The 16290-nt window shown below is 41.3% G+C and overlaps 1 protein-coding gene across 2 annotated transcripts in view; it reads right to left on the bottom strand.

Moving 5' to 3' along the window:
- Window positions 1-16290, bottom strand: part of LOC122713922 (protein TANC2) — a 46107-nt gene that overhangs the window by 2877 nt on the left and 26940 nt on the right. For both annotated transcript variants that reach the window (XM_043934757.1, XM_043934758.1), the window contains 10 exons: window positions 4748-5118; window positions 4282-4399; window positions 4016-4159; window positions 2683-3312; window positions 2277-2608; window positions 1933-2211; window positions 1373-1816; window positions 1013-1219; window positions 521-787; window positions 134-429 (listed from right to left, as the gene is read on the bottom strand). In XM_043934757.1, the coding sequence (XP_043790692.1) occupies window positions 134-429; window positions 521-787; window positions 1013-1219; window positions 1373-1816; window positions 1933-2211; window positions 2277-2608; window positions 2683-3312; window positions 4016-4159; window positions 4282-4399; window positions 4748-5118 (3088 nt within the window). The remainder of the gene's footprint in view (window positions 1-133; window positions 430-520; window positions 788-1012; window positions 1220-1372; window positions 1817-1932; window positions 2212-2276; window positions 2609-2682; window positions 3313-4015; window positions 4160-4281; window positions 4400-4747; window positions 5119-16290) is intronic.

Below are 16290 nucleotides of genomic sequence, written 5' to 3'. Positions count from 1 at the left end.
TGAATTAAAAATATAAATATATTTCCAAATTTGTTAACCATTCCTTTGATATCGCAAAAACTGAATATATTATTTCAATTTTTGTAGCATCCTGTATTCCAACAATCATATATCCCATTCACACTTCACTCACCTTCTGACAACATCGCAATGGCCACGAGCAGCCGCTAACGAGAGCGCTGTGCATCCCTGGCTGTTCGTCAACTCGACATCGGCTCCAAATTCCAATAACAACGATACCATCTCGACAGAACCTTCGTGAGCGTACATGCAAAGAGCTGGAGCATTGCCCAGATATTCCGTGATGTGATTCGGAGATGCTCCTGCCAGCAAAAGCAACCTCGAAACCTTCACGTTCGGGCTGTAGATGTTCCTCAGTGTGCACAGTGCGGAGGAGACGCATTCCGTGGACGATGCTAACCAAATGGCCTGATAAACAAGAGAATGTTTCGTAATTGAAATACTATTGTAACGCAAATGGATTTATCCTACAAATGCAAATGAGGAACAGGTGATATACCTGTAGATCGCGCGAAGGCCAACACGGAGCAACGCCTCTGTAAACGTGCGCCTTCAGTATATGGTGACCCAATTCTAAAGCTTTATCGCCATCTAACGGTGCCTGGAGTCTGGAGAGCCTATACGCGATGGCTGCGTGACCTAACCTCAGGTCGCAGAGAAACTTGGTCGATTCGCCCTCGTCCCTTCTCATCAACCACTCCCTGAACGATGGATGGAAGAACATGTAGGTATTGTCCAGACGTTTCACGAGGAATCCAGAGAGCATCTGACAACGAGAGAACGATAAGTTGTCGTACAACAAATGGGCGGATTTGTAGTTGCAAAAGAGAAAATAGAAACGTTGCGGAGAATATTTTTTATCATAAAGAAGAATATAGTTGAGACTTACTTAATCCACTTGAAGGTAGCCATAGACAAGAGTGGATAAATTAATTATATAATTTGTTTTTTGGATATTTATCTATATATTGATTATTTTAAAAAAACTTACTTTGAATCTCTGTAGAAAATCCTCCCATGAAACGAAATGGTCCGTGTTCAGAGAATTCACCGAGTAGAAGATCTCAGGTAAAGTTAGAGGATACAGAGCAGCTAGGCAAACGCCTAATAGAGGTTGAACCTTGTCGAACGATGTTGCTGTAGGGAACCTGAGGTTGAAGTGCAACTGGAAAATCTGCGCCAAGGAGACTGGCAGTACCTGAAACATCCAATTTCAAATATATTAGATTAAAAAATTTCTCTGCTAATACGTTTTCAAATTTTTTTAAGAACTAGAATTTTGAGATTAAGCAAATTTTTCTGTATAATTTGTATACTCTCTTTCCATTGTAAATGAACGGATTCTATTCACCTTATAGCTGGCAGATTTAGCCACCAGATGACCGCTCTCGATAAGATCGAGCGTCAATTTCGCGAAGAGAAAGCTACCTCTAGCTAAAGCTAATAGATGCGAGGCGAATCTGGTTTGATTCGCACTGCAGGATGATTCCGCTTTGCCATTCACCGATGCAGTGACGTTTGTTTGAATAGCAGGACTCTGAGCTAATCTATATCCAATGTAATCAGAGAGATCTCTTGTCACGTTACTTCCGGCGCTGTCGTTTGAGGCTCTGTCTAAGGAGACCCTGGTATAAGGTAGTTGTTTGGCGCATTCTAACAATTGCGTCCTGACTGTGCATACAATTTTTAACCAGCTAGGAAAGTTTGGAGCATGCCTCGTTAAAAAGGATGCTATTGTGTCGCCTCTATCTGGTCTATGGTACTCTGCTTCGCAGACAGCATCGATTAAAATCACCTGAAAGATGATATTTTTTTCATATTGAGAATATAGTTTCTTTTTTCTTTTTGTTAAAAAAATTATAAATCCTACCTTTGATGGAAATTTTAAATAAATAAGATTCTTTTACTCACCATATTGGTGTCAGGCAGTCTATTTGTTTTCTTCAATGTAGACAAGGGTTCAATTATACCTCTAGATAGTGCAAGATCTGGATCGACAGTGCATTCTCTTTGCGATAGAGAACCCTGTATATGAGGTTCCGAGAGCAGATATTCTCTGTAGGAGATGAGTTGAGGAGCTTGACATAATTGAGCTGCTAAAGAGTGGATCAAGTCTGGTACCAAACAAGTACTGTTATTATCCGCTTGACAGAAGTGATATGCTACAACGTGAGAAGCTAATTCTCGAACCTGAGGATTAAAATTTTAACCAATTAGTAAATTCTACAGGAAATATATCATAATAATACATTTACCTTCTCGTTGGTATAACGAATACTAGCATGCAAAGCCGAGCTGCAACTTATTTTCTCTTTCTCTCCAGCCTCCTCGTTGATTTCCGATGGAAGAGGTTGTTCCCGCCTTCTTCCAAAACAACTGTGTTCAACCAGCTGTAGAACCAGCGCGGTCTTCCCGGTTCCAGGACACCCAGAGATCAAAACTCCAGGGCTGGACCCGTTTACAACCGATTCCAGTTCTTGGAGCAGCCATTGGCGACCGGTGAACAATGGATCGGCTTCCAATAAAGGTACTTCGAAGAACAGAGGTTTCAGGGTCAGCTGCGTACCGTGATGCTGTATGAAACGTACTGAAAGAAGAATGATTTACATGAGATAGCCTCGTCATTCACATATGTTCTACGGTTCCTAGAAAAGAACTTACATTTCGTGTCGACAACACCCTTGACGTTTCCAGTTCTGGCTGATCTCCTGGCGCAAGACCGTCTGTTTTTGAACTGGCCAAGCTCGTCGCTTTGGCCAGGTTGCGAGGCGTTCACGGAATGTCTTCTAGGAGTGAGCGGGCTCGAGCTGCCGTTCGACAGGCCCGAAACGGAAACGGACATCGACATCGACATAGAAGTGGACGCGGACACCGAGGTTGAGATGGAGGCCAAGCTTCCAGCACTGTCGCAATCTCTGGACTTGCTCTTTCCTTTTACTTTCGTCTTAGGTTTGATAGGACACCTCAAAGCTGCGGCTGCTTCCGCTTCACTCGACGTTCCAGTCAACGTAGACACCGGACTGGTGTTCGTGGAGGCCAACGTTTGCGTTTCGAAGCTGGTTAAACTGCTGAACGAGGCTGCAGAACTGTCATGGCCTTGGATAGGGACTCTGGATTGGCATGCACCCGCGCTGGAACGATTCGAGGCACCAGGCAGATCCGTCGTGTCCACGCTGCTGCTCGCTCGAGTGTGATTCGTGCCTAGGAGAAGGCCTAGCCTCATGTGGAGATCCGATTGGGACGATTTCCTCGTCTTGGAGGACAATGGCTTGACGCAACCTCCTTCGTCGTCTGGGGAGAAAAGAAATATTTATATTTAGACAGAGTGATCGAGGATTGAATGAAGAAACGAACGATGCATAAGATAAAAAAAAAAAATCACACGGAAAAACGGATATATTTTCAAGATGCAGAAGATCCACTAGATACTCGTCGAATTCTATTTAAAAATCCTTACACGAAGATATCGTGGTACAAGTACTTCCGGCTGAAAAAAGTAAATTCGTGCTACAAACACGGCACACGGTGAGTGTCGATGATGGAGGCATGCTTCAAACTCTGCTAGTGCTCTACTGTGTGATGTGTGAAAAGGGTGATCGAAACAAGATTATTTTACGATAGAGAAACGAGAGTAGTGCGTAGTAATTCGAGCAACCTGTACATGTTTTATCGATTTTAAAACACACGAGAAGATGCACAACACTCGATTTCTAAAGTGTTCTTCCTGCCTGTGACTTTGTTCCTCGAGTCGATGAGCTGGTTCAGCCCATCGTTCGCCGTCCCTTGACTGTTGCTCCACAACGATTTGATTTTCCCCAGCACTACACCCGGCCATCGAGACTTCCCCTCCCAAGACGAGGCCATCCAAGCTACACGCGTGTTGGTTCACGATTAATAATTAATTACAGCTAATATATGCTTCCCTACTTTGTTACTCGGTTGATCTTTAACATCAAAGGTCGAGGAAAAATAATTTCAAATTAAACTTGATTACCTGACAAGGCGGAAGGATTGTCGTTTACGACTGGTTCGGGAGACGATGCTCCCCGTCTGGACGATCTTTGAGGAACGAATGAACTCCTGAGCACCTTTGGATTCAGGAAAAACCTCTTCCTTTGATTCGGTGGGGTTGGACAACCTGTAAATTCAATTTTATATCACATTTTATCGATCTTGTCGATTAATCAACAACAATGGAATTTTTTTGACATTATCCAATATCATATTAAAAATTTACAATCGAACGATAATTTTACATACTCTGAGTCATCATCTGAAGCTTCTGCTTCCCCTGAGAGGACTCCGGAAGTGCCGGTGGTTTGTTCTTCAATCCTTTAGCCATCGCCGAGGAAGAAACACTTTCATCGGTCTCGCGTTGCTGAAGAGAAGAAGAAGAAGAAGAAGAATCATAAATAATCCGAAGTTTAATTAAACGAAGCGACCGCGATAGAATTCTAATCGCTATCCTTTCTAAATACTTCTCCTCGATACGATAGATTTAAAATTAAAAAGTTAACGGAAAACGTGTCGATTAAATACACTTTCTAGAGACGTTCTAATCGTTTCTCTTTAGAATTTGCGCGAATCCAATCAAATGGATAAGGGGACAACGTGAACAATAGTCATCAGACGACCTAGGCATTCCAGAAATGGCGAAGGAGTCGAGGATCCGCGCGAGAAAGTGTTACTCGAGGCCTCCGAGTTGATGACTATGATATTGCCTTACGTGCATGACTCTCGAAGGAAGATTGGCTCTCGTGGTGACTTTCGTACGCGGTCTGGGGCTGCCGCAGAGAGAGTTCACCGTTGATGACTCATCGATCCAGCCATCCGTGGGCGCGAGGATGGACATGGGCCCCGAGGAGCCGATGAACCCCTCCCTGAAGGGTCCCTCCAGGCCGTCGTCGTCGTTGAAATCGGCGCGCAGGCAAAGCGGGCAAGCCTCGCTGCGGAACAGGCAGGAATAGCAGCGCTCGTGGCCGCACGAGTCGATCAATCGACGTTTCTTCCCTTTGTCGAATGGCATCTCGCAGGATGGACAGGTAGAGCCACCTAGCATCCCCGTCGACTCCACCAATGCTCGGATCTGGGCCAGATCTGTAAACGATTTCTTCGTTTAGAATTATAATATGCAAATTATTTCTTATCTTCTTCCTGGATTAGCCCTAATAATATTTTTCCGTAACATTTTATAAAAGCGAATTGATTTTATATCAAAATATTTTGTCGTTTCTTTTTTTTTTTTTAATAGTATTTTGACTAAAGATTGTTGAGTTAATATCGATGAAATCATTTCGATCTAAGATTTAATATCGATATTTTATTTCAGATGTTCCGATTTGAAAGACGACGGATCTTGAAAAATAACGAAAAGAAAGGAATAAACTGACTCTGATCGGCAAATTGAAACTTCGTTTCCAATCACAAACAGATCCGTGAGTTTGACGATTCACGAATAATCTGTACAGGGCAGCGATATCTCGGTTAGTAGAGATACAGTCGTGTATCTGGAAGGTTGTTGGTCGATCGATAATGGATAAACGAGTCGTGGCGCCATATACTTAAAGGATTCTAGAAAGTGAGGTCAAGAGGATAGACCTCCTCGCGTGCCCTCTCTCCTTCGTCCTCATCCTTGCTGCGTGTGTACACGCGTATATAACCTGGCGGCGCTTCTATTTCTGACCCACCTCACGAGCGCCTGTGTTGATCGATTCCAGCATCTCGTTTCGTAGCACGTCATCTTGCCGTTAAATTTACAGCAACGTAATGAACACCTCTCCGCGAGGAGAATCACGTTTACGTTTATGGTGGAAGTTCGTTCTCCTCACGAACGAGGAGCCAACCTCGTCGAAAGTTGTATTCGAGTAGAGAGGAGTAGGAAGGAACCTAGGGCGCGTTGAATGGATCGAGCTATGCAAATTGCAGATTAATACGATCACGGTGCACTGTTGAGGCAGTTAAGACGTGGGCGGTGCCCGCTGCGATCGCTTTGTGTAATTGAAAGGCTTGGAGCGAGGATGCGACCCATTAAATACCACAATTGTCTATGTTCCGAGAAAGCGTACAGATTCCTCGTTCAATTCCTCTGACAATTATTCCTCGTTTCGGAATCACATCATAGGAAACAGGAAAAGCTAGTTTTTATCGGCTATTAAAATCTCTATTGGAAAGGAAAAAAATTAAGAATAGACACAACAGTTTTCACAACTGTCTACCAGGACTTGGCTTTTTTATTTAAAAACGACGTCGTGATCGACCACGACCGTCGATCCGTCGTCGAGCGGATCGAAGCGCGGATTTCGCTGGGTTGCACGAATGAAATGGCTCGACGAATGATGAAAGAAGGAAGTAATTCGGGTCGCGCGACCCTTTATCCCGGTAAGTCCATGTCGACGCAGGTGCAACAGTCGGCCTGGGTTACCGTAAGCTGGGTCAACGCACCCAGAGAAAGAGAGAGAGAGAGAGAGAGAGAGACCCACACGAAGAAAGATTCGTGGGGGGAAGCGAGACACCTCGATATATTCCACGTGAACTCGCGTGATGTCGTTTTCTCCGGAGGCATCACTGACTCATGCGTTTCCGCCGCGTGTGTATCCAGTTTCCATCTTCCTCGCATCGCCGGTTCCAGCCGAGATTTATGGACGGAAAGAGAGGAGCAGCTAAAGGAGTCGAAGGTCGAGGAAACGTCCATAAGATGTAATTTTTTTTTTCCTCTCTCTCGTCGGGGCAACTTCTTCTTTTTCCACGGCTACGGATATATCTAATTAATGGTGATCTAGTGTTTCGTTAATTGCGCCGACTGTATCTCCGGGATACAGGTGAAACGGCACGACAAATAAAATCTCCCAGAATCGTTTCCTTCTTCGAATCCAATTTACCAATCGTGATCGAAATTTATATGATATATCAATTTATCAATTGGAATTGTTCAAGCATTAATTTTCTTAAGAATCGTCGCTCCGTAGTTTTGTGAAAAGAAATAAGGAAATTTCGATGGATTGTCGAATTACATCTACGATGCAACGTCGCATAGAGATGATTGGCAAATAATTTTATTCTCATGTATTCGAGTTAAAAATATATTACTAGTATATTTTAGAGAAAACGTTTCGCGAAATTCTCTATCGATTGGACGAAAAATTAGATAGACTGGTACGAATTTTTGTAGCCTATCTGTCCCCCAACCAGACTTCGTACGAACGAGCGTTTCACCGTATCTCGAACGCGAATATGTGGTTATTCCATCGACGACAAGAGACTTCATCCCATTCTTCCCTTCCCGCCGCGAACTTAAGCGCGAACAGCAGTTTTTGTCGCTGGCCATGAAGAAACTCGAGCGATCGTGGCGCTCGGGCCTCGGATATATTAAGCCGTTTTTTCCGTTCGACAGAGATAGTCACGATCCAGACACGTTTCACTCGCTGGCATTTTGTATTGTAATTTAATGGTCTTCCTCGGCTCGCCGCGCTTTTTTTCCCCCTCTTTTCTCTTCCACGCTCGATCTAACAAGGTGAGAACTAGCAACGCTCAGGTGGAGAGAACACTCGGTGCGCCTTGAACCGTGTAAATCCGGCATCTATTATTCCCACGTTTCCCAGACCGTGAACGGTTCTTCGAAACATCAAAAGGCTCGATCGGCGAGTGGGAGAGTCGCTCGCCAACTCTCCGCTTCTTTTCCGCGCCTCGCGTTTTCGTTTTCGAGGAGAGGGTTACAGAGGTTGATAGGGCACCGCCTAATCTTCCCACTTTCTCCCCGATTATTCCGCGAACGAATTTTCGCGGAAAATGACCCCCTTATCGAGAAGGTGGAACCGTGCGCACAATCTCAAACTTGTTATTGATCGTTGTTATGCGTCGATGTGCGCAAACACGTGTCTTCGTGCGGTGCACGAAGTAGGGGATCGATCTTTGATCACGGCAGATTCTTAACCACGTTTTCCCCTCTGTTACGATGTGCCGTTCGACTCGTTCACGTTCGTACGAGTAGTGTAATCGTTATGGTTATCGACGCGTGTTGATATCGATGGTTCCGCATTCCTCACCCTCTTGGCGAACTCTGCGTGTCGAGAGTAGTCACACTTTAAGAGAACGTTTCGAATCAAGAGAAACGTTTCACGTTCAGTTACACGGGGAAGGTGGATTCGATGAAAATGAAAAATAACGAAACTTTCGTGCCAACTGTTCGATCGATTCTCCATTCTCCTCTTAAGACTCTGTCGTTGAGTAGAAAAATTCTAAACCTAATCACATATTTATTTAACAGCATCGATCATTTTCTCCAGAACTCTTTTCAAGTCTCGTCAATTACCACCTGCTCAATAAATAACAATAACGAGAACAGAAAAAACTCAACAGACTCATAAATCAAGTTAAAAGTCCCTAACCCTTTGTATCCCTTTCTCATTCAATATCTAAGGTAGCCCACTAAATTAGAACGACAGAAAGAGGATCCTCCACGAATGGACGAAACGTATATATATCCGTGATATTTGGGCCCGATTCACGATTGATTCTCCCCGTTGGACGATCGTAAAGGCTCGTTAAATCCGTTCAGCCTCCTCTCTGCCCACGGACCGACGCTCTCTTCCTCTTCTTTCGAGCCTCTCTGCTCGAACAGTGCCAACGAGACAGCGATAAAATATACGATGTAGCCGAGGAACGGAGCGAGAACGGCCGCGATTAAAGCCCGTTCACGAGCCGAGAGAGCAGAAAACGATGTCCGCACTGGGGGCCACCTGTCCCCCCGGCGGTGTTTCCGTTCTCCATCGCGCTCACTTGCTCCTGGGTGCAACGCGTCCTCGTAAATATCGGTACCCCGTCGCCGACTGGCTGACCCGAATCGAGATCCCGACAGGGGAAACATCGTTTTTCATTTACATCGCCGCTTTCGTTCTCAACTCGTGCGAAGAGAAGTTTTTTCTGGGTTCGACGCTTTTTCGATATGTCGAGCGTAAATTTACAAAGATTTGTATTTGGGGCCATTTTCTCGGATTAATGTAATGAGGATTTGTAAGAGAAAAAAATATATATGTATACCTTTGAAATTTGCCTGGTTTTAAAGAGAAAGATCTTTGAGATGGTAATATTTAAGAGTATCAATCTCACTTATTCTTTTTTATCGTGGATTCAGGAATAAAAAAAAAAATTGTTTTCATCCCACGTTTTTGAAAAGAGAATTCATACATATTTGTGCCTCGATCGAGAGTGGAACGACGATAATAAAAGAGCACGTAGGAGTTTCGCGTAATCAGATTAATTGAAGCCTCGATTAAAATTAATTTCTCTTCGAGTTTAAAAAAAAATTGCATCGAATATACGAAAAGTAATAAAAATTTCTTTTAAAATTTCCTATATAATCTTTCACCAAAAGTGAATCAAGAAGTTTATCAAACATATACATATATATACGTGTATAAGCATAATAACACGAAAAGAGAAAATTACACATGATGTTTTAAAAGGTTACACGGTATCGTTTTCTTGCAAGTTGTTTCGCAACGTGGTTTGATTAAACTTAAATGAATTTTAACACCGTTCTGATTGAAAAAGGGAACGGTCGCGTGTAACACGCCTTGCGACGGGAAAGAAGTCGCGTAAAAGAAGAGGAGGGACGAATAAGAAGGAGGGAGGGGAAAGAAGAAAAAAAGGAAAAAAGGAAAAGGAACGCAAAAGGGGGCAAAGTATAAACGCCCGGCGAATTGAGATCGTGGCTGCTGCTGCTGCTGCTGCTGGCCAAAGATCGTTTTTGGTTTCGACGAGTCACGCGTAATAATCGTTATTCGATGCATACCCTGAAGAGTGAGAGAAAGTTACCCTGCCGTGTCTCGCCTACGGCTGTCGTATTTAAATCGGCGCCTTCTTCTGTTATACCGGGAGACTACGAAAACGACGCCTCGATCGTGTTCTCCCTTCCTATATCGCGCGAAAGAAACGCGCGATGGATGAACAAATCGGTGCAAAACCGATCGAGGGAGGAGGGGGGAAAGGGAAATGTCGGCTGGAAACCACTCGACTTTCTCGAGGATTCGAATCGAAAGAGATTCTTCGAATATCGATCGATCGATCGATCGATCGATCCTTTTGAGAGAATGCGAGGAACATCTCGATTTGAAACTGGCTAATTGGAAAAGCGGGAAAGTAGAGTTCGCCTAGGTATATCTAAATAAAAGACGAATCGAACGCTGTAATTTAACTGGGAATCAATTAGCCATGAAAGGCTGGTATATAAGAAGACTGGTTAAGGATGGAATATGCAAATTTAAATACAATGGTGTTGGCCCCGCGATGTAATTGATTTTAAACGTCGAGATCGTATCGGGGAACGGAGAAGGTTCTGTCGTTACTTTTATGATGAAAAAAATATATATACGATAAAATAGAGATAATTGCGAATGATTGCAGAGATTTAATATTGGGTGTGTACTGGATCACATTTAAAATTATATATTTCTATGCGTATCTACTTATGTTTAATTATAGTGAATTCACGAGAACTCATTTCTGTAAAAGCTTTCACGAGTAAATTAAAATTTCTTGTTCCAACTCTTATTTTAATGTTCTTCTTTTTCCGTTGGACAATTATCCATATACGAGAATTAAAAATAAGAAATTATTGAAAAAAGAAGGATTCCTGAAATCGTGACGTTTCCTTCTTTTTTTTTTTTTTTTTTTTTTCCCCTCCCTCCCTTTCCCGCCACGACAAAACTTTCTCGATTATCCGATATTTCTATTTATACTTTATTGTGCACGATTATTCCGTCTAGAAGAAACTCGAGACATTTCAAACTGCATCTTTCTCGCGGAATCTCATCGTTTCACCGTGAAAAGTTCAATATGGTATATAACTTCGATATTGCAGGATATGAAGAGGATAATTTCTTTGCGACAAGCATGCAAGCCATGTTCCCAACGATTAATAACCCGAAGTGTCGTTGCACCGTGGTTGACGTAGCCTTGTGTCGAAACCGCGACTCTATTACCTATGTTAATCGTGCCGCTTTTATTATATGGAAAGCGTGCAGTTCGACTCTCTGTCCTTTCCTAAGTTTAATTGCCCGATCGTCCTTTAATTGCGTATGCGATTCGAACGTCGTTCGATTTCCACGTCTTTAATAAACATGGTGAATTTATATTCGCGATAATGTTTCACTGTTGATTAATTTATATTGCCGATGATGTTATTTTTGAATCGATATTTATTATTTACGTTTTGAGATAAATTAACTCCTTGCTCGATTAAAATTTAATTTCGAAGCTTTTGTACGTACGAATAATAATACTAAAAATCAAATAAAAGAAAGAATAAAAATACAAAGAAGAAACAATAATGAGAAAATATTATTGACCGGTTCTTAAACTGGTCCTCGAATCCTTAAGAGATTAAGATAATCAAGGAGTAATTTTTCGAGGTAAAAAATTCACGTATACAATGGAACAAACAAAAGCATAACGATAATAATTCAAATAAAACGTCGCTTTGATCAATCTAACCTCGATGGTTCGAACGAAATTCATCGTGCATCATCGATACGAAATCGCAAGTCTCGCGATCGATATTCCGTTAAATAATTAACTCCTCGGCTGTGCCTCTCGAAGAGAAATAGATCAATAGAGGTTAATAACAAGCTCGTTGGAAAGGAACGAGAAAATCGAAGCGAAACAATTTCCATCCATCCATCGTTCCTCCGGAGATTCCTCCACCGGCCGGTTTCTAATCGTCGCTCTCTCACGGAGCGGTGCACAGCGCTTACCTGTCCGTTTCCACGAGATAACCTGAGCTCTGGTCCGCGCGATAACGGCCTATAGATAAGCTCTACCTCGGACAGATTAAATCGTAGTCGACTAAAGGAAAATCTCCACCGTGGCGTGGGTTATCTGTCGTTTATCGTCGGCGGCTCGTTTCCAGGATTAAAGTCAACAGAAACAGGGACTCTGTCTCTCTATCTCTCTCACATTTCTCACTCTTCGCTCCCACAATCAAAGTAGGGAACATTTCGCTTGGGCCTAATTAAATCTGCGAAAGAGATTTAATCGTGATTAAGAGCCTACCGATTTGTCGATCTCTTTCGATCGTTCGCATAAAATCGTTTGTACGATCATTTATACCATTATACGAGAGAGAGAGAGAGAGAGAGAGAGAGAGGTAGCGGGATGCGTGGAAGCTGCGAGTGCTCGATTCAATCGCGCGTAACGCTCGTTTGATCTTGTTGGTCGCGATCATCGTCCATTTCATCTCCTCGCGAAGGATGACAGTGATCGAACGAGTATGAGGATTCATTGTTTGCTCGACACACTTCGACCTATTCGTTTATTCCTTTAACGTTCCTCGAGTTTTATTTTTTTTTTCTCTTTCTCTCTCTCTTTCTCTTCTCTTCTTCATTTCGCCAATCTGAAGATCGATCGTCTCGAAGGAGCGAGACTGTGTAAAAGTAATATACTTATAACTTTTGCAAGCGGTTATTAGACTTGTAATGGTGGTTAAATGGTATCTTTAGGAAACGTTTCTACATGCTGTTGCTTTATGGTGTTGCTGGTTTATGGTTTTTCTTGGTACATGGATCGATAAACGCTGCGATATACGTATATAGAGATCTGACCTAAATCTCATTGAATACGCATAGATCGAGGTAGAAGAAGAAATGAAAGAGATAAGAAATATTGCAACAAAAAAAGGGGGAGGGAAAGGGGAAATTGGAAAGTTGTTAAATGGATAGCAAATATTAATAATTTTAAATCAACTATATTCGAATTGGATTAAAATCATCAGAAAATAAGCGATCTAGGATTTTTAGATTCAATTTATTGCAGAATACATGTATCGAGAAACTCATAAACTATAATAGCAACATCATAAATAAAATTATCTATGAATTTCATTTTATATAACAGTATATATTATAAAGATATACTGTACATGGCAAAGATAAATCGGATATTTTATATTGATCTGAAAACTGCAATATTGAAATCAGTGTTTCTCATCCAATAATTACAGATTATAATTTTTTTTATGGCGTAATAAAAATCCTTTCGAAATTCCAAAATAAGATTAATAAATAAAACAACTTAAAATTATCCATTACAAACCCAATATTGAGTCACAATCCATTGTGAAACATTGATTTAAATAATATACGATATTTTAAATACCTTAAAGTTTCTTATCGACAATCTTAAAACAATCGCAATTATCTATTATTTCAAAGAAAAAAAAAAAAAAAAAAGAATGTCCGACATTTCAGGAAGTGATAATTTTTAAAAACTCATATGAATGAAATTCTTCTAATTTTCTCGGTCTGTTTCTAGTGTTTGGCCGATTAACTGGGCCCCACAGACTCGACAACAGTCTGGAGCCATTGATAAGAGCGTTGTTCCTATCAGTGGACGGAATTAACCGTGGAGACGAGCTAAGAAAAGACTTGGTCGCGACAGAACTTATTTCGATTTCGTTGGGTTACCGCATACCTCCCCCTTTTCAAACAACCGATTTATCGTGTAGAGGATGTAATAACACGAGATAGATCGTTTAAAACATTTGTTTCACCCGTTCGATCCTTCGAAACGTCGGGGATATATCGACTCGCATTGAACTTCGTTTAGATTATTCAATCTCCCGCCAATGCCTCGTTTACGAGCCTCGCTTTATCATTCGGTCTTTAGATGCTTTGTTTTCACTTTGGAATCAGGTAATTGTATAGGCAATTAGTTCGGTGTTAAATCGATTGTAAAATGATATAAAGATAATCATAAATTTTGATGGAAAAAAAAAGATAGCGCAATAATAGATAAATTTATAAATAATAAAATTTGATAGAAAAGATAAAAATATTGGTCAGTGGATAGCATTCTTCTTTGACTTGTAATACTTTAAAATTTTCGATTCTTTTTTCTTTTTTATAAGATAAGCAAAAATAAAGGAAAGGAAAAGTAATTGATGTAAATTAATAATATAGATAATTGCATTAAAGTAAATTAATTCAGAGTAATTATTCACATTTCGTAATCCTGTGAGAATTGCAACTGATGGATCGAGAATTATTGCTACAAATATATTTTTATACAAATATTTAAATCTTCAATTTTCCAAATTAGATCATCTTTAATTCTCTTATTCTATCTTTGACTTTCTACGAAATAATTACGTAATAGGCCAATCCACGATTCGCGCATATAATTAATCTCAAATTTCAAAAATTTTATTTTCAATAAAAATTGAAAAAAATCTTCACAAAGACTGGATAGATGAGAGTCATTTGATTGTGAAACACACACCTGTGTGCATCCCGCTGAGCGACCGTAAGCATCCGCATCCTGCGCGCGAGAGAGAAGAGTCGTCTTGCACAAAAGCCAAGCAAGGAAGCCCTGTGAACACCCGTCTTCGAGGCGAGCCGATCGAAGAGGACGCGCGTAAGAAGACTGGAATCCTTTTTCCTCTTTCAATACGCGTGAACGAAAAAGATGGCGCGCGGTGCATTTTGAACACGCGTATCTTGACCTCGAAACCGTGCTGATCTCACAACCGTCAGCTGTGTGACTCACTTTCTCGTGCCTCCGAAAACCCTTGTATTCTTTGCTTTTCGAATTTTAACGAGAATTTTATTTCACCGGAACCCCATACGAAGGAAGAAAAGGATTAATAGAGTAAATAAATGCATGGGAAATTGATTTTTCCTTTCATGTTCCTGGATGATCATTAATCCCTGTCGCACGGTTGTTACCGATTGATATATTGGATGATTCATTTGGTACAAATAGTCGTCTAGGAAAGAGTTTTGAATATGAAAGTGATTTGGAAATTGAGTCGATGACGCATTTTTTTTGAAGAGACGAAAAATATAATCGTCCCTTTTCATCCTAACCAATTTTCTTTCTCACAAAAGGAACTAAAATAATGATTGTCAACCTTCAAATTATGATGACTCACAAAATAGTTGCTGCTGTTATATTTAATAATTTTCCAATATTGATTCGTTTAATTTTCCTGCTATTATATAAGAAGAGAAAATGACAAATTTATCACTAATTCTTTCCATCATTCTCACATTCCAATAACCTCTCCCTCCTTCTCGATCGAATCCTAATTTCGAGCACCCTCGATTCCTCGACTACCCAAGTTTACCCAATTCCCTGTATTCGATCCAGTCGAGCAGCCACGTCCTTCGAGGCCCGTTGTCCGAGCAGCCAAGTGCATTCCCTGTCCTGAAAATACAGGACACGTACGTGTACCTCGCCAACAATAGCTTGGAAAGTGTCAACCTCCTCTATGCTTTACAACCTTTCCTTGACCTGTCCGTGTCCATGCGCAAACACATACGTACATATATATATATATATATATATATGTATATACGAGATCGTGGGGCCCAAGTCTGGTGACGAGGGCAAGAATAGAGGCGAAGGGTCGAGAGCAGACACACCAGTCCTACCAGTCGCGTCTGGGACGTCCATTCTCAGAAACCTGCCAAGTTAATAGCCGATGAGGCCGAGTAGGAAGTCCGTTGGCCTCACAACCGTCTGGCGACCACTGCTGAGTCGCGCAACCTCGCTAATCCGCGACCATTCCATCCTCGTTTGGAAGAGAAACTTCGTGTTAAACTAGTTTTATGGGCATGGGACCTTTAAATCAGGATTTTTGCTCGTCCGGTTTTTGCACGATTTCGAGAATCTCGATAATCTTTCGTGTTTTCTTTCGTGTTTGGACCGCACAAGAAACCACTGATTGGGATACTAAATTTTAATAAATTTCCGGTTTAACTTTGCGAAGCTTAGCTTTTTTTTTGGGAAGGGAATTTTGTATCGGGATTTTATTGGCTTTTGCACGATCTCGAGAATTTCAGCCATTTTTCGTGTTCTGAAGTTGAAGTGCATGGATGGCGCTAATTCTGGATCTTGTTTTTGGAACACGCAGAGACTTTAAATCGGGATTTCGTCTTATTTTTGTACATATTTTCGAGAATGTTGATCATTCCTCATGGCTCAAAGTTAAAATGCAGAAGAAATTACATTTTTCATTGAAACAAACACGAATTGCATGCACTAAAATTCAAAAAAGTTAATTCGATAAGTAAGAAGAATCTTTGACTTTCCTATATTTCTTTGGAATTACCACTACCTATTTATTTTTAACACCTCCTGCTAATCTATACACCCACGAAATCAATTACCGAAAATTCAAAGGTAAACTTTCCTCGAAACGATCCCCGAAAAAAATCAAAAACCGTAGAAAGTGACTCGTGAAAGCAGAATTTCGTTGGAAAGGCGGAGAGACGC

This window comes from Apis laboriosa, unplaced genomic scaffold, assembly GCF_014066325.1.
Source record: "Apis laboriosa isolate Shangri-la unplaced genomic scaffold, ASM1406632v1 scaffold26_cov146, whole genome shotgun sequence".
NCBI lineage: Eukaryota > Metazoa > Arthropoda > Insecta > Hymenoptera > Apidae > Apis > Apis laboriosa.
This window is presented reverse-complemented; position numbering and strand designations above follow the sequence as displayed.